At 49.0% G+C, this 22,172-nt stretch overlaps 1 protein-coding gene across 1 annotated transcript in view; it reads right to left on the bottom strand.

Moving 5' to 3' along the window:
• LOXL2 (lysyl oxidase like 2) overlaps positions 1-22,172 on the bottom strand; it is a 93,729-nt gene that overhangs the window by 58,180 nt on the left and 13,377 nt on the right. Inside the window, exon 2 of the mRNA XM_025933022.2 lies at positions 5,977-6,400. Coding sequence (XP_025788807.1) covers positions 5,977-6,331 — 355 coding nt within the window. The 5' untranslated portion in view covers positions 6,332-6,400. The remainder of the gene's footprint in view (positions 1-5,976; positions 6,401-22,172) is intronic.

Genomic DNA, 22,172 nt, shown 5'->3' with positions numbered 1-22,172 from the left:
TACTAAGCTGGGTTTAATGCTGGCAGAGCCACTTGGCTATATGGCCTTGGTCAAAGCCCCTCTTGTCAGACACCTCAACTGCAGGGCTGTGTATACAGATTAGAGATAATACATGGTGCATGCTTAGTTTATCATTGGCCTGTAGTTACTCAAGCATGGTTACAATAATGACGATGGTGATTTTAGTGATGCTGACTACGGCACAAGCCAGACTCACCTTCCATCCGCAGCGGAGGCTGAACTCTGACCCCTTGCGGAAAATGTAAGCTATCCTGCAACTGAAGGTTTGGGGTTTTTCCAGCATTTTCATGCGTATCACCTCCCCTGACTCTTGGGTGCCTCAAGGCATTAGTATTCCCACCGAACCCAGTGAGGTTCACCCCCTGAACCCAGAACCTGGTCCAGCAAGTGCTCTTCTCACTTCCTGATGTTTCCTAGCCAATGAATCCAAGATGGCCGGGCTAGACCAACCCACAGAGCTGCCTCCTCACGTTCCAGAAGTCAGGCGAACAATCTGCCTGGGGGGCCCTGTGGAATTCTGCTCACCTCCGTGTCTCTACCTGATCTGCACTAAGTAGAGAATTCAGCATGCAAAGTACTAGAGGGTTGGTCACAATGAGACATCACCTCATACCCACTGGAATGGCTACTACCAAAAGGACAGAAAATAGCAAGTGTCAGCAAAGTGGTGGAAAAGCTGGAACCCTCATGCACTAGTGGTTGGCAAAAATGTAAAATGGTGTGGCCACTATGGAAAACAGTATGGCGGCTCCTCAAGAAATTAAAAATGGGAGGTACCGTCTTCCAGTTATAGAATGAGTAAGTCGTGGGGATGAAAGGCACAGCAGGGAATATAGTCAATGGTATTGTAATAGCACTATATGGTGACAGCAGGGAATATAGTCAATGGTATTGTAATAGCAGCTACATTCCTGGTGAGCATAGTGTAATGCAGAGACTTTTCCAGTCCCTATGTTGTAGACCCCAAAATTAATGGAACATTGTGTGTCGGCTACACTTCAATAAATAAATAAATATTTTAAAAATAAAAATGGGATTGCCATGCGATCCAGCAATCCCCACTTCTGGGTATACACCCAAAAGAGCTGAAGGCAGGGTGTCAAAGAGATAGTTGCACACCCACGTGCAATACAGCATTATTCACAATCGTCAAAAGCTGGAAGCAACTCAAGGGTCCATTGACAAATTGTGGTCTATATCCACACTGGGCTATTACTCAGCCTTAAAAAGGAAGGACATTCTAAGACAGGCTGCAACGTGGATGGACCTTCAGGACATTACGCTACGTGAAATAAGCCAGTCACAAAATGACAGAAGCTAGATGATTCCACTTAGATGAGGTCCTTAGAGGAGTCAAGTTCATAAAGACAGACAGTAGAATGGAGGTTGCCAGGGGCTGGGAGAGGGGAGAAGGAGGAGCGGTTGTTGAGTAAGGACTGAGTTTCAGTTCTGCAAGTTAAAAAAGCGTTCAGGAGATTGGTCGTACAACAATATGAAGGTACTAACACTACTGAATTGTACACTGAATTGTGATGAAGACGGCACATTTTTATGTGTATTTTATCACAATTAAAAATAATTTTTTTTAAAGTGCTAAAGGGTTTTCAAATAGTGATTTTCATAAGTACCCCTACAAAATGAAAGGAAACAAAGTCAAATGTCTCCTTTTCCTCATGGCTTCAGGCAGGGCTCTATACTATAAAGGAGCCAGATAACCTGGGCTCAAACTCTCTCTGCCTCGGGCTTGGGCACCACATAACTTGGCCATCTACTTAACCAAACCTGTTTCCCATTTCTAAAGTGGAAACAAGAATCCCCAACAAACAGGTCACCATGGAGATTTGATGAGATAATGTATGTGCCCAGTACGTGCCCAGCCCCCCTTGCCTTCCTCCTTCCAGTAAGTCAGAAAAACAGGGAATCCCGCTGTTTCCACGAGGAAAGGAAAACACAGATAAAAACACTCCCATTATAGAGGCAAGAATATTGAGGAGAATCTGAGGCTCTTCAAGGTCAGAGAGGATGCGGGGCCAGTCCCTGACTCCGGGGACCTTCTGAAATGTGTTCGCTGTGACGGATGGGTGGTCAGGGCCTGAACCAGAGCACCTCAGACACATTGTGGGAAACAACAAGCTTATTGAAAACATCTGGGCTGAGGTTTTCCAACTGGTTTCTCAATTTGGCCTTGCTTCCCAGCCGTCGAACTCCACGGAAACATATGCTCCCTAATCAGTTGCTGCTTCAGCAACAAACCAATGTTTGTCTTGCTAAGTATTAGCAACGGAAAAGACCGTCCGCGTTTGAAGTGGGGCCTCTTCTTTGGAAATTCGGTGGCAAAGCTGCTGAAGGGACAGAGATGGTGAAAGGGAGCAGGGCCCTTATTCCATCTGTGATAAGAGAAACCACCCCGGCTAAGGGGATGGGAAGCAGGACAGCGCAAAGCTAAAAGAACCATTGGGAACTGCAGAACAGGTGCTCTAGGACCTGCTTTACTTTTTGATAAGGAACATGTGAAATTAGCTCCCTGGGGTGCTAAGGGAACTAACTTCCCTCAAAGAGCTGACCCCAAGAGCTGCTTTCTTTTCTTTTCATTTTTGAGAGAGAGAGAGAGAGAGAGAGAGGGAGTGAGCAGGGGAGGGGCAGAGAAAAGGGGACAGAGGATCTGAAGCGGGCTCTGTGCTGACAGCAGCGAGCCCGATGTAGGGCTCAAACTCACAAACTGTGAGATCATGACCTGAGCTGAAAGTCAGACGCTCAACTAACTGAGCCACCCAGGCATCCCAAAGAGCTACCCTTCACTGTCAATAATCCTACGCTTCACATGTTCTCACCAGTTATTTTTTCGTAGATTGTAGAAGTGTAAATTTCTACGTAGCCTAAGATAGTGTCACCAGGCACGATATCCTAATTTGGCCCGGTTCGATAACAGTATGTTTTCTTAACAGTACTTAACAGTATGCTTAATTCCTATCAACTAGACTGTCCTGATCCCCAAGCAGCTAGCCCTGGTTCTGCCTGCCGGGATGAAGGGTGGTTCTGGGCCCAGTTCGAAGCTGCTAGAAAGATGCCCTTGGATCACAGATGGGGCTCTAACTTTGGGCACAAAAGGCCAGCTGCTCCGGAAGCAAAACTTCATTTTACTCTGTCCATTCATTCACTCTAGGACATGCTCCTCCTGATGAAAGGAGAGGAGATGTAGAAACCAATTAACAGACCATTTGGAAGATAGAGATCACAAATGAAACTCTTTGAATGCCAGAGTATTCCCTGCTGCTTTCAGGGCAATTGCTCAAGTTAGAACCTCTGCTCCCCACCCCCCTCCCCGCTGTGGTCATCTGCTGGCTTTGTCACTCGGATTTGAACAACGGGGTGGGGGCGGGGGCAGTGGAGTGATCAGATCTGATCTCAGGTTTGGAGACTGAAGCAAAGGTCACTGTGACACCCAACCAGAGGGTGGGAAATAGAGCAGCTGTCCCCTCTAGAACCCTCTGAAAGGGTCCATGAATTCCCTGAGCTCAAAGACACTTTAGGGGAAAAGACCTGTTGACAGTCCAGCCTGGAAAACCTGGGAGGGCCTGGATGCTCTCCTGGGGCTTTGTTACTACTGCCTGCACATCAGGAGCAGGTGACAGGGACGGCCTCGTAAGTGCTCAGCCATGGATTCCCAATTCACCGACAGAGCTGACTTGCAGGCTAAACTCCTTCCATGGGAGCACACCCCTGGGCGCTGGTCACATCCTCTGATCTCTATGCCAATGACTGCTTGTCAGCTCTTTTTAGTATTCTTCTAAATCAAAATGAATCAATCAGCTAATATTTACCGAGTGCCTACCATGTACCCAGTGCTGAGAATCCAAAACTGATGCTGAAGATATTCAAAGATCTTTATATTCAGGGGCGCCTGGGTGGCTCAGTCGGTTAAGCGTCCGACTTTGGCTCAGGTCATGATCTCACGGTTTGTGAGTTTGAGCCCCATGTCGGGCTCTGTGCTGACAGCTCGGAGCCTGGAGCCTGCTTTGGATTCCGTGTCTCCCTCTCTTTCTGCCTCTCCCCAGCTTGTGCGCTCTCTCTCTCTCTCTCTCTCTCTCTCTCTCTCTCTCTCATGATGTAAAAATCAAGTGCCACTTTACGCAGACAACATAATCCCCAAGGCTGGGAGACATGACAGATCACAATTTTTTTTTTTTAACATTTGTTTCTCCCTTTCTTTTTGATATATCTCCTTTCCTGAGCCCTGCTGGTTTCAATATCCACACAGATGACTCTTCCAGGACTCTTTGGCATATTGTGACTAAAGCTTCTCTCCCCACTGCCTTTCCTCCGCCCTACATCAGCCACTCTCCCACGGCCGCAGCCTAGACCTTGTCATCACCAACAATGGCACCCCTCCCCAATGTCCATTTCAATCCTTCTGCTGTGCTTCCGCATCCCTACCCATCCCCAAAGATGTTTCTAGCACCCTCCTTCTTGTATTGCAGTCTCTACCCTGACCCATTACAGCCTTCCACACAAGTCCCCCAAGTAGTACCGTTCTATTCACCCAGCCCGGATTCCAGGCACCATGGTTTTACACATTCCCTCTGCTCTCTTTAACTCTTTTCCCTTCGTCCCCCTTGGATGGCGAAGTCTGAGCCAGGTTAACCCACCTCCTGGCAACCCCATGCCTACTTCTGGTCAGGTGAACTTGGGATGGAGAAAAAAAACCACATCCATCTAATCTGATGACAGGTAAACCTTAAGTCTGGGTAGAAATAAAATAAAGTTGTCACTGAAAAAACCCCACAGCCCTGGAAAGTATTTGTTATAAAAGACCTAGGCTTAAGAGCCTGGGATTGAAAACACAAACCTGACGTTACCTCTGGATTACTCGGCCAGCAGAATACATGGCAATGTACAAGTATGGAGACATGTCCAAAGGTTTGAAAAGAAGACAGCATTTGCCAGCTCGTCTTTGCTACTTTAATCTCAGCACCGCTAGGGAACCCGGAGGTAGCTTCAAGAACGGTTTACTCTAAGTGTGGTCTCTTGGTCTGGTTCTTTCCACAGAACATACTCAATTGCATGGAGGTAAGATACATATGAGATGGGTTTCCTTTTTCCGGTCATTGCTAGAGTAACAGAAAGCAAGGGTTGAAAGGGATCATCATAACGATCTATTTCCATGACTACCAAACATGGATATATATACAACCACTTGGGAGGCTTCCAAAAGTTAGAGTCCTAGACTCTAGCCCGGACCTTAACTGAGAACATTATGGGTTAGCTCCCCAGCTCTGTGGACCCAGCTCAGGGTTCTGGACTCCAACACCTGCTCTCCCTCAAAGCTTTTACCAAAACGTCTTTTTTTCCCCCCAAAATATTTTGATTTGATCTTGACAAGGGAAGAAAGGGTAGGCCAACCAAAGCGAAAAACCCAAAGCAACTCTGTTCCTATCACGGACAAGCCCAGAACAGCATATTAGTGTTAACAACGGGAATGCTATGTGAGCCGCATGGTGGGGAGAGGCAGGGAACGTGAGCCTATAGGTGGCCTTTGTGAGAAAAAGCAAAAGCACCCCTGCAAGGGGGCGACTGGGAGAAAGGTGCCACCTCCCCTGGCTGATGCGGCCCCCGGGCAGGGCACACAGAGCCCTGGGTACAGCCTGATATCAGCCCTCACCTAGGGTCACCAACTGGTCTGCTTTGGCCAAGGGGAGGCATTTCCTGGATGGCAGGCTTCATGTGCTAAAACCAGGAAAGTCCAAAGCAGGCTGGTTGGTCACTGTGCCCTTTCCCAGCACCTGTCTGCTCCCACCTTCCTGCGCAGACGTAGGAGGCTATCCAGCCGAAGTATCACCAGGAATTCACACTTGACAGCAATTGCAGCCTCCTTTACCAGGTTAACTGTGCAAAAGGGGACCATTCCTGGGCTTTCCAGGGACACCAGCACTCAGTTCCAAAGCATAGAGCCTTTACCTTCCCCTTTGCCGTAGGAGGAGCTGGCGGTCCAGGACTTGGCCTCCACATATCCCAACTCCCGGCAGACGACATGGGCCGCGTGGATGGAGAAGTCGTCGTCACACACGGTGCCCCACTGGCCATTGTAGTACACCTCCACCCGCCCCTCGCTGTGCTTCCTCTTCTGGCCTGCCAGGCGTAGCTGGATCTTGGCGACGTCCGAGGGCACCTGAGGCCGGTGGTACTCGGGGGCCGGCTGCTGGAAGTACTCAGGGTAGTGCGGCCAGTTCTCGTATTGCGCCAGGCTCAGGGACAGGAGCAGCGAGAGCACGGCCAGACAGCTGGCAAGGCGCCAGACTCCGCGCCTCTCCATCCCTGTCCTCTGGCTGGAGGACCTGACCGAGGGGGTGCTGGGTGGTGAGGGGCGGCAGGCAGGAGTGTCCTGGAAGACAGGGAGGAATGCAGGTTATAGGGATCTACAGAACGTCCAGCGAGTTCCTTACTCCTTTGCTTAGTATTTGAAGCTCTTGACATTCTGGACCTCGACCCCTGTCTTCTCCCACCTTACACTTCAGCCGACAGGTCTGTGAATTCTCACCTGTTCTGCTCATCTACCATTCCAATATCTTTGAAATGTGTGTGTGTGAGTGTGTGTGTGCGCGTGTGTGTGTGTGTGTGTGTGTGTGTGTGTGTGTGTGTGTGTGTGTTTTCAGTAGGGTTCCTGGCAGGAACCAGAGCACATTCAAACTTAATTTGAGCAGAGTTTTAAAAAAAGACCATCTCAGACACGAGCTCTGAGCAGAACTCAGAGGAACAAACAAAAGATAACATAGTGCTCTGGGCTGGTAATAGAGGCAAGACCCTTCCGGCTCCAGCTTGAGGGGTTGGGAAGGGAGTGACAGGACCAGAGAGCATGGCCAAGCTGAGCGGGTCGCCTGTTTGGAGCTGTGGCTTCAGTGAAGGGTCTTAGAGCCAAAGCACAGCAACAGGAGCAGGAAGAATAAAAATGCCTGACCTTGGGGCGCCTGGGTGGCGCAGTCGGTTAAGCGTCCGACTTCAGCCAGGTCACGATCTCGCGGTCTGTGAGTTCGAGCCCCGCATCGGGCTCTGGGCTGATGGCTCAGAGCCTGGAGCCTGTTTCCGATTCTGTGTCTCCCTCTCTCTCTGCCCCTCCCCCGTTCATGCTCTGTCTCTCTCTCTGTCCCAAAAATAAATAAACGTTGAAAAAAAAAATTAAAAAAAAAATGCCTGACCTTGACCTCACTCTCTTCTGTCTTCTGCTCTCTTTCCAGTGTCTCCTATTGGGCAAGCTCACCCTGTAGGATGAGGCCAAGCCCCGGGGGGGGGGGGGTGCAGTCTGTATGGGTTGGTCTCCTGGGGCAGAGGGGATGGTGGGGAGAGAGGACAGCAGTAGACAGGGCAATCAGAGGGCACCCAGCACACTCTTCCTCTTTCTCCCCACCTCTGTACAGCTCGTTCCCCAGGGCCCAGACCAGTTCCCGCCTCCTTTATGCAACATCCCTACTGAAGTGGTCTCTGTGGCTCTCTCCTTCCAAGGTGGGCTCATTATCTAGACATTCTTCTCAACCTTTCCAGACACTTCCATGTCCCCAGGTAGGTTACAAACTTCTCGAGGGCAGGAATTGTAGCTCGTTCTTCTTTGGTTCCTCCAGAGTAAACATTACAGGTTCATGGACACGTTTATTGCATGAGAGGGTGATCTGGTTCCAGGGACTGAGCCACTGGTGAGGCATGGCGCTTAAGCGCACTGCATGGGGTGGGGGGGGGGGGGCCCTGGGTGTGTTTTCCGGGTGTTCCTGTGTGCGATGTCCTCCCTCCTTCGGGACGTTAGCTCAGCTGGACGGAAATGGCCTCTTCCAGGTACAGAGAACACCAGGAGAAACACCAGCATAACATGGGCTGTTCTCTCTGCACATCCATCTGAGCCTTCCTATGGCTCTGCTCTCAGGCTCCGGGCCTTCAGACACCGGCACGCTGCCCACCCACACCTCACATCTCATTACAGCTCATACTCTGGACCGCAGTCCGGCAAGGCTGCTGAGCGAGGGGGTCAGGAGCAAAGTCTCCTTAAACACCCCTCACGCAGGGCCTGTCCTTAGCTGAGCTATGGTTTCTGCAAGCAGAAGCCTCAGGCAGCAGTCCTGATGCCAGTGACGTCCTGGTGACAGGTCCGTCCTTTTGCATGGTTTCTCTCCCTGAGGGGTGCTGGGGGGCCGAGTCTAGTCTGCTCTTAGCACAGAGGGGAGGCAGACAGGAGAGGGCTGAGCGGCCCGTGATCAGGTGAGGGAAGACTGGACAGCAGAGGAGCGGGGAGCACAGACTCTAGAGCCAGATGATTTGCATTTGAATCCTCACTCTGACACCTACCAGCTGTGCAGCCTCGGGCAAATACTTAACTTCTCTGTGCCTCTCTGTGCTTCCTACCTATAAAATGGTGATAATTCTATGTAGCTCACAGAAATGTTACGGAGATTGAATGAGTGGCACATACTGTAAGTGCGGCAGGAGCATTTGCTAAATAAAAAATGTAAATTCTCACAATTGTGGTCACCGTAGCCCAGTGGCGCCTACCTCTAAGAATCCTACAGGGAGGGCTATAGCAAGAGATAACCACGTAGATCATGTGTCTCAGTGCTTCCATAATTCAGAGAAAGGAATCACTAGCTTAAAAGGACTGCAGGTATGTTTCACAGGAGAGGAAGTAGTCTTGGAATATGGGGCCCCAGAAGGAAAACCAGGACTAGTACGTGGAAGCCAGAAGTATAATACTTTCTATTTTAATCAGGTACAGAGGGTTAGGCTAATTGTGTTCAGTTCATGGCACGTCACCATCAAGGAAGGACCAGATAACTGCCCAGAGCTGCTCAGGGGGGATGATCTAACTTGGAGAGGCAGCTCCACGTCTGCCGGGAGGGCCAGGCAGTGCCCAGTGCCCCGTAGCGGGTGCGGGGCCACTGTTAGGGAGACAAGCTAGTTCGGGTTACACTGGAGATCCATTCGCCATCATCCTGTGAGTCACAAACAAGGTCGGAAAGTCGCAGGGGTTCCTGCAGTGGCCCCCTTCAGACCACTGCCAGCAACGTGGCTCTGAAGGGAAGCATCCTCGCCTCCTGTGCCCCGGCCACGCTTCGTTCCCATTGTTGCACAATTGCATCCACAAGCTCGACTGAGCCTCGCTACAACCGTGGGGCGTGGTGAGGGAGGCAGGGATTATGATTCTATTACGAGGGAGAAAATCAAGAACGAGGGAGGACTGAGGACTTTATCAGAGTTGCCCCTTCGGGCAGGCAAAGCCAGAACTAGCCACTCCCAAGCTACCAAGACATCAACGATCCACCAGCACATGTAAGAAATGCCCAAATTCTGCCTGCCCCGTAGAAGCCGCACATAGCAGCTACAATCGGCACATAGCTACACTCTTGGCTTCAGTTCCAACTACCCCTCTCTCCCTGCCCTCGCTCCAGACTTTCACATGTCACCTGTCCGATCACAGCAGCCTATACTTGGTTTAAGTTTTACACATCACTGTGTCCCCATCCTCTCTCGCTCCCCTTCCCTCCAAAGAGTATGTGTCACAGCCCCTTCCATTCTTCAAGGGAACCTTCCCAGATGCCCCTGTGGGGGCCAAGGGCAGGCCACTCCAAGATGGGCCACCTTAGCATGAAGATTATTTTTGAGTTCAAAGCAATCAAAACCTAGCAGATTCAGGAAAAGCTCTTTCCCTCCCCTTTAACTGCCTAAAAAATATTTAGATGGAGAACCTGCTCCAGGAAGAGAGCTGTCACCATAGAGAACTACATTATGATGTGAACCAGGTGTGGTAGACAGGGAGGAACCTAGCAAGGCCTGTTTGATCAAAGTCCTGTGTGTCCCATTGTTTCTGAGTTGGCCTGAGTGCTCCCCCCACCCCTGCCCCCTCCGCCCCGCCCCTGCAAACATTGTTTATCAAACATTTACTCTTTATCATCTTCCCGTGAACTGCATTCTTCCCTTTGAAGTCCCAGACCCCTACCCTCTTCCTTTACTTCATGAAGACAAATGTACCTCCTTTTGCCTGTCCTTGGAATTTCCATGTCTGTGTAGATTCCCCATATGTATGAAATTAAATTTGATTTTCTCCTGTTAATCTGTCAGATGCCAATGTGTCAGGTGCCCAGCTAGAAGGGCCCTAAAGGGCGCAGGAAATTCTTCCTCTAATCAGAATGAATGTGTCTTCTGATTTCCTTTAAAATAGTATTTTGCTTGTGCTTTACACAATTAACCTTCCCAGGGCTAGTTAATTCCTTACAGGTGCACTTTTCCCAGGCAAACCAACCAATCCAGAGCCACGCCCCCCCCCCCCCCCCCCAAAAAACCTCCTTACCCAAATCTCATACGATCTTAGGATCCCCTCTGGGGCATTATCCCCCTGCCCTAATCACCCCAGTGCCAGGTACCAGACAACTAGAAACAGCTCCTAATGCCCCAGAGTGAGCCGATATTATTCAATCGGCTGGTCCTCAAGTTGCTTAGCCTGCTTCTTTAGCCTCATCCATTCCTTCCTGGGGCAGTCACAGCCCTCAGTTTCCCTTCACTCCCTCTGCCTTTGACCGACCCTGGTGCTTCTGCATGTGGTCCCCCGTGGTGTGCCTTGTTTCCTGTTTCTAGGAATCAATGAGTATAAACTTCTTCCTTCAAACCACCTGTGTGTCCTAACATACCTGATTCAAATGGGGTAAACCCCATGATTATCCTCAGGAGGAAAATGATGCACAGAGAAGTTTGGCAAGTCACCCAAGGTTGCACTGATGGCACGATGTGCAAGCCAGGCTCTGAATATGGGCAACAGACTGACCCAGGCTATGCCCTCCCCCCAACCAGGCTTTACTACCTCTAGCAGCCCACCCCAGTCCAGGATTTGCCTGTCTCCCCTACCCCCCACCACCAGGCTCCCCCTCACAGGAGAGCTTCAGGTGCCCCTAGATCACCTATTCATGTCTCAGAAAGAAATGAAAAGAATATGTGGCCCTGAAATTTTCAAAAAGAAATCTTACTCTCTGGATGTGTATATCTATAAACTGTTCCACCCAGCTTCTTGGATTCTCCAATCTGTGGGAATGGCCAGCGTTCAACTCCTAAATCTTTCCTAGAAAAGTGCTCCTGAATTTTTTTGCTTCTTCTGTGGGGCCTTCTGCTTCTTACTCTGGGGGATTGTAAAGAATTAGACCCAGATGCTTCTCTCTTCTTTTAGAAATAACTTTTATGCTTTTTTTTCTTCCTTATTATAAATGTTATACAAGCTAATGATAAAAATCTGGGTAACGCAAACAAGTAAAAGGAAGAAAATAATTCACAATATCACTGTCAGAGGTAAACATTATCAACATGGGGGTATATATCCCTCCAGCCTTTTTTTCTGTACATACATATATCCTTTCCAAACACGGGGATAATTTTCTACATGCTTATCTGCAAACTGCTTTTCACATTTAACAGTATGTTGCGAATATTATGCCACCTTGACTATTCTTTTACAAGATTGTTTTTATTATAACATGATAAAATTGGATAATCTTATCACAGAATTTTTTACTGCTATAAATATTATTGACATGAATATCCTTGGAGCAAAAACTTTGCACAATCTTGGGATCAATTCCAAAAAGTAAAACCGCTGGGTCAAAGAGCTGGTAAAAAGTCAATACTTTTGCAAAACTAGAAGACCGTCCGGCAAGACTGTTAATTTACACATCGGCCAGTAGTATGTAGATTTCCCCACAAATTCAAAATTCTAGCTAAGGCCATGTTTTCAAACTTTTCTGTATCTGAGAAGCTGGAAAGGGTATTTTGTTTTAACTAACATTTTTGTTACTAGTGAGGTTGAGCCCCCCACTCCTTGCTATTGGCCACCTGCATTCCTTCCTTTCTTCCTTCCTTCGTTTCTTCGTTCCTTCCTTCCTCCCTCCCTCCCTCCCTTCTTCCTTCCTTCCTCCCTCCCTCCCTTCTTCCTTCCTTCCTTCCTTCCTTCCTTCCTTCCTTCCTTCCTTCCTTCCTTCCTTCCTCCCTTCCTCCCTCCCTCCCTCCCTCCCTCCTTTCTGAAATTATCTCTTCATGCTTTCTCTCCTGAATGTTCCTTTCCATGATTGCTTTGTAAAATCCATTTTTCTCCCTGGCATCCAAACAACCCTCAGGAGGGAAAAACTACCAGGTGGAAACCAACGTCCAAAGCAAAGCTTGGGTGGGTGGAGAGCAAAATGCCCTGTGGTCGCTCCTCACCGCTGCTTCACTGCCACCCAGTTCAGGCCTCGCCTGCTCTACCCAAGAGCCTTGCTCTTGAGCTTGGGTTCAGCCCCTCCTCGGCCGGAGGCCCCAGCTGCCTGGAGCAAGGTGGCCGGCAGGGAATCTGTCCAGGGTGGTCCCACTGTTTCTGAAAGGCTGCGCGGTCCATAGACGCTGATGACCCAGGGAGACCCGAGCCCCGCCCTGCAGGGCCAGAAAGGGGGAGGTTCCAGACCCAGCTGCGGGGGCGGGGCCCGGGGCGCGGAAGTCCTTGGGTAAGCCCCAGGGGGTTCGGGGCGCGCGGGCGTTCGGGGGACCAGCGTCCAGCGTCGGGGGGGGGGCGGGGCCGGGCGCTGACCCGGCGGCCTGGACTTCCGGGCCCCGTTGCCTCCCTTGGGCCTTTTCAGGAACCAGGCCGGGTGAGGACGGATTGGGCAGGGCAGTGCCAGGCTCCGTGGGAGCGGGTGTCCCCTTTCTGCTCGCGCCCGCGTGGGTGATCTGGCACTCGACCCGGCCCCCAGGCTTAGCGCGGTCCCTGGCATACGTTAGTCCCTTATTTTAAAAGATTTGTATAAGGACAGGGTACAGCTGGCTCAGGGTAGACCCATCCTCATTCCTGGAAGGTGGGGTGGGGGTGGGGGGCGGTGCAGAAGAGGCCAGGCAAACAGCAGGCCTCGCAGATGGTGGGTAAGTGTCGCAGTTTTACTTGTAAACAACAGACCTGCCATGGGGCAGACGTCTGAGGTTATAGCTGGGTTGGCACAGTGGGAGTGCTCTATTACCCCTAGCAAACCATTTCCCCTTCTTCAGTGTTTCTCTCTGTAAAATATATACATCGTTCGGACCTGTGAGAAAATATATTCAGCCAATGAAAACAGGGGCAAAGCAGAGGAAAACTGGATTAGGTCATCCTCACTTTTCCCTGGGAGGTGGGAGCCCCATCGTGGCCCAAGCTGCCTTCCCCAGTCCTGGCTTTCTCTTACAAAGCGACTGCTCTCATCTGCTGTAGGTGCCTTGTGTGAATTTTCTGCTGTGAGAATAGAGGGGAGGGGTGACCGACAGCGGCCAAACCTTAAACAAGAAAGACTCCCTCAACTTTCTGCCATTACCGTAAATAATGACTTGTATTGCGTACATGCTCCTTCCAGAAAGGATCATTAGAGCAGGGGAAAATGTCATTTTTTTTAACTGAACAATTGCAGGGTTTGGGACTGAACTTTGGTACAGTAAAGCTCCCTCTGTGGATTTATCCTCTCAGAGGAGGTGACGATAAGTTAGAGTGCAGAAAAACACCCCGTCCCTTCTGTTCTTGCAAGAATGGAGGGACAGTCTGTATGACCTCCTAGTTCCTGTGCCCCACCTCCTTATTCGGCTCCTTTCAGTTCATAGAATCTGTATAAATGAAAAGTACTATCATTCTTACTGAGTATTTAACTGAGCACCTATTTATTTTTTTAAATATAATTTATTGTCAAGTTGGCTAATATACAGTGTATACAGTGTGCTCTTGGTTTGGGGGGTAGAGTCCCGTGATCCATAGCTTGCATATAACACCCAGTGTTGAGCACCCATTTTGTACCCAGTATGGAGCTAGCTGCTGTGGGAGAGACCTAAGAAACGGAAGGTGCTCACATTCTTGTGGGATTGGTCCTATCTCCCCACCTAGAATGTAAATTCTGTTCTCATTTTTCTCCCATTGTCTCTTGGGCTGGTCCCATCTCTCTGGAATGGGAGAATTATAAGAAGAGAATGTACTCAAATTTTAAATAGTTGGGCCCAGACTATGGGAGCATTAAGACTTATGGGTTTAGGGGGTCATCTGGGTGGCTCAGTTGGTTAAGCATCCGACTTTCAGCTGAGTTCATGATCTCACAGTTCATGGGTTGGAGCCCTGCGCTGGGCCCTGTGCTGATAGCTCTGAGCCCGGAGCCTGCTTCGGATTTTGTGTCTCCTTCTCTCTCTACGCCTCATGCTCTTTCTCTCTCTCAAAAATAAACATTAAAAAAAGAGTTATGGATGTATGGATACAAGAGGTCTGTGTGAGTTCGAACAAAATCAGAGAAGGTTTTTGCCAGAAAGGAGCATGCAGGGCCATTTGAAAGGGGAAGGCCATGTCGGGGGTCACCTGGCTAAGGGAGCAAGCGCAGCGGATAATTTATATCTCCTGGTTCCCAAATCCAGGACTCCTCCCACTTCAGTACAAAGGTCAGGAGAGGCTAGGGGAGGAGGAAGGCCTTGAGCAGGGCTGGGAAGAAGAATTAGGAAGTGGAGTAGTCTGGACTAGAGCATATGATGTGACTAGAGCAATAGGTGTGGAAATAAGCAATCTGTGCGGGGACAGAAAGAGGTGGCTTCCGAACACAGTTTTTAGAAGGGGCTGGAAAAGGATGGATGGGCAGATCTTCAGAGCAGGAGGGGAATTCAGAGTCAGCAAGTAAGGTTATTTCCATAATCAAAAGTGGAAATTCAGGCTCTAAAAGTAAAGCGTCCCCAAATCAATAGCGCTCGGAGGCGGTGAAGGCAGGGTTTGGACCTTTGTGTTCTGATTCCAAGATACTCAACCAGACCTTCTGGGGAACCAGTGGTGCCAATAGATACGAGAGGAGGGGCTGCCGGGAGGCAAGAGGACCTACACAGTGGAAGATGAGGGAGTCAAAGGTCCCCTCCCAGCCACTTTACTTGAATAGCGTTTTGACCTATGATCCTAGCATAAAGCTTGTTTTTAAATCACCGCGGAGAGGCATGTCAAGCATCAGATGGCCATCCGATCAGATCAGCGGATGTGGCTGGAGCAGCCGTGGCACGGAGTAGATGCGCACACGGAGGGGTCGTGGAACACGTGTTTGGGGTGGGCTCAGTAGCAGAGCATCAGTTGGTGATAGTGAGAGATCCAGGGAGGAAGCACCACTTCAGCAGCAGAATCAGGATCCGGGTTCAGAGAGGGAGGGATTAGCCCCCAGAAAGACTGACCAGAGCAAGGTAAGGGACACAGTTCAACCCATACCAACTGTCTTCTCGCCTAGGCCATTTGGGACCTCAGTGGATTCATACAATCTTAGAACCAGAAAGTTCTTAAGATTATTCATCCAGTGCCCAGGATGGCAAATGCCCAGCAGGCGTGCCGCCCTTCTCCCGCCCCGTCCTGTGGCAGTCATCACAAACCCGTGCCAGCACTCGTGACTCTTACGTCTTGCTCCCAGACACCCTAGATAGCCACCATTAGCTGGTTGAATCTGACATGCAAATCGACATCTGCTTGCCTTCCCTGTCCCAGCCCACCCTCTTCATGGCACAGATGAGGGACTGGAGGCTAGGGGTGGCAGGGACTCAGGTTACAGAAGAGACTGAGAACCTGAGGTCTTGTCATGGTCCCTGGCTGCATCCTGGGGTCCAGCAGGATGCTTCCAGATCCTCTGCAAGCTGACCTCAGCCAAGAACTTAGAGCCTGACTGAAAAACCAAGAACTTAGAGCCTGACTAAGAACCAAGTTCTTAGAGCCAAAATTTAGAGCCTGGGACAGACAAAGGCATGTCAGATAGATAGAATTGGACACCAAGGCACCCAATGGGCCAAGACACCCAAGGCCAAGAAAAGGCTCTGCCAACTACTAACCATGGACCATGGGCCAATCCATTAAACTCTTGGTCTTCATTTCTTTTATCTATAAAATGCAATGAGATGTGTGTGTGTGTGTGTGTGTGTGTGTGTGTGTGTGTGTGTGGATTAAATGAAATCATGTAAAAATTCCTAGCATACAGCATAGACTCATGCACATTAGTTTTCTTCTTACCTTCCTGCCAGCTCAGTACCCCTTGATTTGAGTACCTACAGTACTCAGCAAATAGTTATTGAGTGAATAATTATAAATTCCTCCTCACATCTTCACCCCTACCCAAACTGCCTTTTTCTTCTGATCTAGGTGCATTGAAAAGCAAGGTGATAAATTCATTCCTCATGAAATGATCGTATTTAGGAATTTAACACATTAAAGAATAAATTAATTATTGCTCTAAGGACTTTTACGTTGTAACAAAGAACTCCTAGATACGAATTCCAGTAGTCGAATTTTACGTATTGCACTGTGTTAGAAGTAAGGGCAACGGGTTTTTCATGAGTAGGTGGACCTTCCTGTGCCTTTCAGATCAGCTGACGTAGGTGCCTGCTTACCTCTGAAGTTCACTCTGTGTAGTGAAGGTGGTAGGCAGACGGGGTGATTTATGGGGGATGAAGATGCCTTGGGATAATAAAATCTCGCCCCCACAGATAATCAATGCTTAGTATCTAGACGAAAGTCTTGGGCTGTAAGATGGGCTCTAAGAGACGCAGAGTAAGGCATAGTACCAACCCATCACATCTGATTTCCTGCGAAATGTGCCAACCCCCTGTACACACCTGTTTGCCCTCAAAGGATGAGTCCCTACCCACATGCTGGACTCAACACGCTCAGGGCCTGTGAATGTCTGAGGCAGTGAGCAATGCTGACACCCAGAGGGGAGAACGGTTGTGTCCGCGGGGCCCCATGGCAGACCCATGGGGAATGGCAGCTCCTCAAGACCCACTTCCTCTGAGGGGTGCCTGGGTGGCTCAGTTGGTTGAGCATCCGACTTCGGCTTAGGTCATGATCTCACAGTCTGTGGGTTCGAGCCCCGCGTCGGGCTCTGTGCTGACAGCTCAGAGCCTGGAGCCTGCTTCGGATTCTGAGTCTCCCTCTCTCTCTGCCCCTCCCCTGCTCATGCTCGGTCTCTCTCTGTCTCAAAAATAAATAAAAACATTAAAAAAAAAAAAGACCCACCTCCTCTGAGAAGCCTGCTCCAGCGACTTCTGCCTTCTCGGCTTACCTCCTACAACACCGTTAGCTATGCTCAGGAAGCTGGAGGGGGCTGGGCATCATCTCTTGCTTTGAGTGTGCCATGGAAGCCACGCACATTCCATTCCCTCTCTGAGGCCATTTCCAAATAGATGCCAGCTTCAGGAAGGAAGGCAGAGTGAAGGCTTATGGGACAGCTCCAGAGCCTTCCCCTTGAACGTAACGTTATAGTGGAAGGTGCCGAGAGGCAGATGTGCTCTACCTTCGGGGTCGGGTCATTTTGTTGTGCAAAGATGATGGTGAGCAATTCCCCACTAGTTCCCCCACCCGGGGACATATACTCTTTCTTGCTCTCTGCCTGTTTTATGTATTCATTTGCACCGCCCCCCCTTCTTCCAAAAGTATGACTTCTGCTTTTATTCAGCAACCTGGACACTACACGGGCTGGCATTTTTAAGGTAAGACTCTGTTAAAGAGAAAGCTGGATTAAAAAAAAAAGAACCCTGTATTTATTTACTTCTTGTACTCATTCTGTATCTATTACTATATAAAAAGTGCTTTACAGGTATGAACCAATTTAATTCTCTAGACTAGAGCTTCCCAATAGAAACACAATGCGAGCCACATATGGGATTTAAATTTTTCTAGTAGCCACATTAAAAAAGTAAAATGAAATGGATGAAATTAATGTTAATGATATTATATCTTATGTCCCAAATATTATTGTTCCAGTATGTAATCAATATACAATTATTAGGGGCGCCTGGGTGGCTCAGCCGGTTAAGCATCTGACTTCAGCTCAGGTCATGATGTCACAGTCATGAGTTCAAGCCCCATGTTGGGCTCTGTGCTGACACCTCAGAGCCTGGAGCCTGCTTTGCATTCTGTGTCTCCCTCTCTCTCTGCCCCTCCCCACTCGTGCTCTCTCTCTCAAAAATAAATAAACATTTAAAAAATATATATGTATACAACTATTAATGAGATACTTTACATCCCTTTCTTCTACTAAGTCTTTGAGATCTGGTGGGTACTTTACATGCACAGCACATCTCAATGCGGACATGTACATTTCAGGTGCTTGGTGGCCCCACTTGATGGTGGCCGCCATATTGGACGGCACAGCTCCAGGCAGCCCTCTGAGAGTATTATAAGCATCCCTATCTCCCTGAGGAAAAACTGAGGGACAAAAGGCTACGTGATTTTCCTAAGGTCACATAGCTAAAAGGTGATCGAGCTGGGATTTGCATCCAGGCATCCAGATACCAGAACTGAGACGTTTATTCACGAGTCATTCGTATCCCTGTGACTGAGAAAAGCACACTCTGGTATACCCAGCCTTGCCCAGTGACCAATTTGCTTAAGAATACTGCTTTGGGCTAAAGGATTTGAGCTTCCCTAAGAAAGGTACTAGGCTCTGGGCATCTGGGTGGCTCAGTTGGTTAAGTGTCCAACTTCAGCTCAGGTCATGATCTCGAGTTTGAGCCCCACATCATGCTCTGTGCTGACAGCTCAGAGCCTGGAGCCTGCTTCAGATTCTGTGTCTCCCTCTTTCTCTGCTCCCCCCTCTACTTGTGCTCTGTCATTCTCTCTCAAAAATAAAATAAACATTAAAAAAATTTTTTTAAAAAGATGTATTAGGCTCCCAATGGTGAAAAATAAAAGCAAAGCTTGAATTTTAATTTGAATAAAACAAATAGCAGAGCACCATGTCTCTTACCTTCTCTGGCACCTAATCATAAAAAAATATGGTCAATTCTCCCTTTACCTTTCTGGACATTTGATGACATTTGGACTGATGAAAGACACATTCCTCCTCTTCACACCCGCTCTCTCAGTCCTTGGTCAGAGATTTTTATTCTACTAAAGACATCAGAAAAATGGTGGAGACCTCTGGCCAAATGTAGTATCTGATCCCACAGCTGGGGGAGTTTTTAGACAACAGGAAGATCTATTCAGCATTCACCTTTGAAGACCTCCCAGGTCATCCACGGCCATGTTTAATTCCAGGGACACCTTCTACCCTGAACACAAGCCAACTGGGTCAGCAGAACCTATCTGCAGCTCGTTCACACATACCAAAAAGCAAGCTCAGGAGGGTTTCAGTGACCCTCTCTGGGCATGCTGAGGAAAGTTCACAAGGCGAAAGCTCACCTTGGAGAGTACTGTTAAAACCTCATCTGACTGAAGTCTGGGAACTACTGCAGCAGATGGTCTTAATTATTCACACAGTTTAGCTCAGGAGTGGGCCATCGTCAGAGGGTTCAAGGCAAGATGCCCATGGACTGCAGTGTTTGATTAACATGAATGAGAGGCAGTGCGTGCCAGAAGAAAGCTGGCTGTGACTGTGGCTTATCAGAACGTGCTAAATGATCTCTCCCAATATGTCCTCGCTGGGCTCCTGGCTAAGCAGTTGAGGACATTCTCACATTCAATTCAGTCCCCTGGAGGATACAACTTTCACTCGGTCGATAGTAGGGTAAGCTACGCCAAGAAGAGGTATTATACTCCAGGGAGTATATGGGAGAGATACGGGAAGAATTCCTTCACATCACTGGGATTGAAGGTCCCAGGCATTCCTGACAAACATCAGGCAGCATCAGCTCACCTTCTTCAAGGGCCGTGAGCACCCTCTATAAGCAGTGAGCCATTCAGACAGCCGCACACTCCTACCCCATGAAGAACAGGCTGGACCTGCTGCCACCTCTCTACTGTCAGGAAGCGGTTTAGAGGCACGCGGACCTGGGTTCAAATCTCATTTCCACTACTCGCTCTGTGACCTCAGGCACACTTAGATTGTCTGAGTCTCCGTAGTTCATCTGTCAAATGGAAACGGTATCTACTTAAAAGCAACTTTTTAAAGGGAAAGCAAGAAACACCTGCTTTTGAGGATTGTTACAAAAATCAAAGGTCGGGGGCGCCTGGGTGGCTCAGTCAGTTAGGCGTCCGACTTCGGCTCAGGTCATGATCCCGCAGTCCGTGGGTTTGAGCCCTGTGTCGGGCTCTGTGCTGACAGCTCAGAGCCTGGAGCCTGTTTCAGATTCTGTGTCTCCCTCTTTCTCTGACCCTCCCCTGTTCCTGCTCTTTCTCTGTCTCGAAAATAAATAAATGTTAAAAAAAAAATTAAAAAAAAAAATCAAATGTCGTACTTCTTATGTTCCTGATCCACAGTAGGTGGTCAAAAATGTCAGGTAAAATATTTTGGTTCAAATAGGTGGAGCCTGCTAGACTTGGGTCAGGCAATTCAAGTGCCAACCACAAGATGCTAAGCTGTATTATGCAAGTGGTTGTGCTTAATTTTGATCTTCAGGTTTCCCCAAGTGTTATCTGGGGAACTGGGAACTCCCAAGGATAAGCTTAGGTAGTTCCTCCTGGATCCAGCTCTTGGAACAACTTATTTGAAAACTAGAAATACACATTTGCTCCAGAGAATATATGATTTGGAGAAAAGCTTAGTTACCTCAATCAATAGGTGTCTTCACATGTGCTGGATAAGCTAGGTGGGGTGCTAAATCGTGCGAAGTTCAATGGGAGGGTGGGCTCCAGGGAGTCTGTCTATAGTGTCTGCAAATAAGACTTTTAAATAGGGTTTATGTCATCCAATGCTATGACTCCAACAGTGGCATTGTTCTCATAATGGATGAATATTTGAAAATCCTTTACCTAACTTGAACCCAACAGGGCTCCAAAAGGCAAAAGAGGAAATGTAAAAGTGGAATTTCCAGGGTCCTTTTCTTAGGCTACTATTCAACAGCTGAATCATTTTGCCTAGCAAAGAGTATGAAAGGCCGACTCTAAAAAGAAACCCTGAGTCTCAAGATTTCCTTGGGGCTTTCAAACGTTTTCCTTCCCCCAGAAGCGGTCCCATCTGAATCACTCCATCACCTCCCTTGAAAGGGGCATTCTGTGCTAGAGAACCTGCCTGCCTAAAAACATTTTCGGAAAAGTGGCTATTGACTGGCCTAGGGTAGCCTTAAACAATATGACAGACCACGGCCCCTTACCACCGACACCTCACTCCGTGGCGCCCAGTCAAAAAATGCCCCACGTGACCCAGCTGATTCCTAGTCAGTAACAAAGGCATGCACAGACGAGGGGGGAAAACACACTGTAAACACCATTTGCTGTTTGCACGGCGTGCGTTTAGCAAAAAGCACTGCTCTTCTACAAGCTGATCCTCTTAACCATTTCCCTTCTTCCCACCCACCAACACGACTGTCTGAGGCCCTCCTCAAGCAGGCCTCCCTTGGGTTCCAGCTTTCCATAACTGGCCCTGCCATTTCTAGGCCCTTCCGAGGTAGGGAAATGATTCATTCCTCGCAGCCCTTGCTCCACATCTTGTGCTCCGGAGCTCCCAGTAGCGGGCCTTCCTGCTTCGTCGCATAAACAATGGCACCACTCCCCAGCCATGAGCAGTGGCCCACGATGCAAAGGGCACTTGCTCAGCGTTCGCTGAACAGGGGAGCACAGAACCCAGTGGGATTCTTTCACCCAGACAGAACGCTCCGCTTAATGTCTCTGCCAGATGTCGGCATTCAGATATGGGGTCAAGGGGTGGGGTGGGGGCTGTCTCCTTCATCAGACCCTCACTGCTAGGGATTCCTGCTGGATCAGCAGGACTGATGAATGGTTCTCATTCATGGCCCAGAGCACACCGCGGGGAGGCTACCCCAGCTGTGGTCCGGGTGCTGCTTCTGGCCCCACATGGAACACATTCCTTTGTGGAAGAAGGCTGCCTTTGGTGAGGGGGGTGTGCTCAGAGAATGAGGGCAGCGGTGGGGGATGATGGGGCCTTTCTGAACCACCTCAGACAAGAATGCAGACTTTGACACCAGGCTTGGCCGGGGCTGGTCCATTTGGCCCCTGGCCAAAGATTCCACCTCAGCCCTGTCTATTTCTGGCCACAGAGCAGGAATGTTCAGGGCACCGGGAAATGGTGAGAAGGTAAGCATATAAAGCTGAATTTTTTTTTTTTCAGCCTTCAGAAAGAGGCCTTTGTCGGGCATAATTTGTTGTGATCAACTAGGGTTCCCCACAGTCCATCTCTGGCTCTGGATGGAATCTCATTTTAACCAGGCTGCTTCTTGGGGAGGCTGAAGGTACAATTTCAGACTCTTAAAAGTGTGCCTAA

This window comes from Puma concolor, chromosome B1 (genome assembly GCF_028749965.1).
Source record: "Puma concolor isolate L17-30 chromosome B1, mPumCon1.1.hap2, whole genome shotgun sequence".
Lineage (NCBI taxonomy): Eukaryota > Metazoa > Chordata > Mammalia > Carnivora > Felidae > Puma > Puma concolor.
The sequence above is the reverse complement of the archived record's forward strand: the minus strand, read 5'-3'. Positions and strand labels throughout refer to the sequence as shown.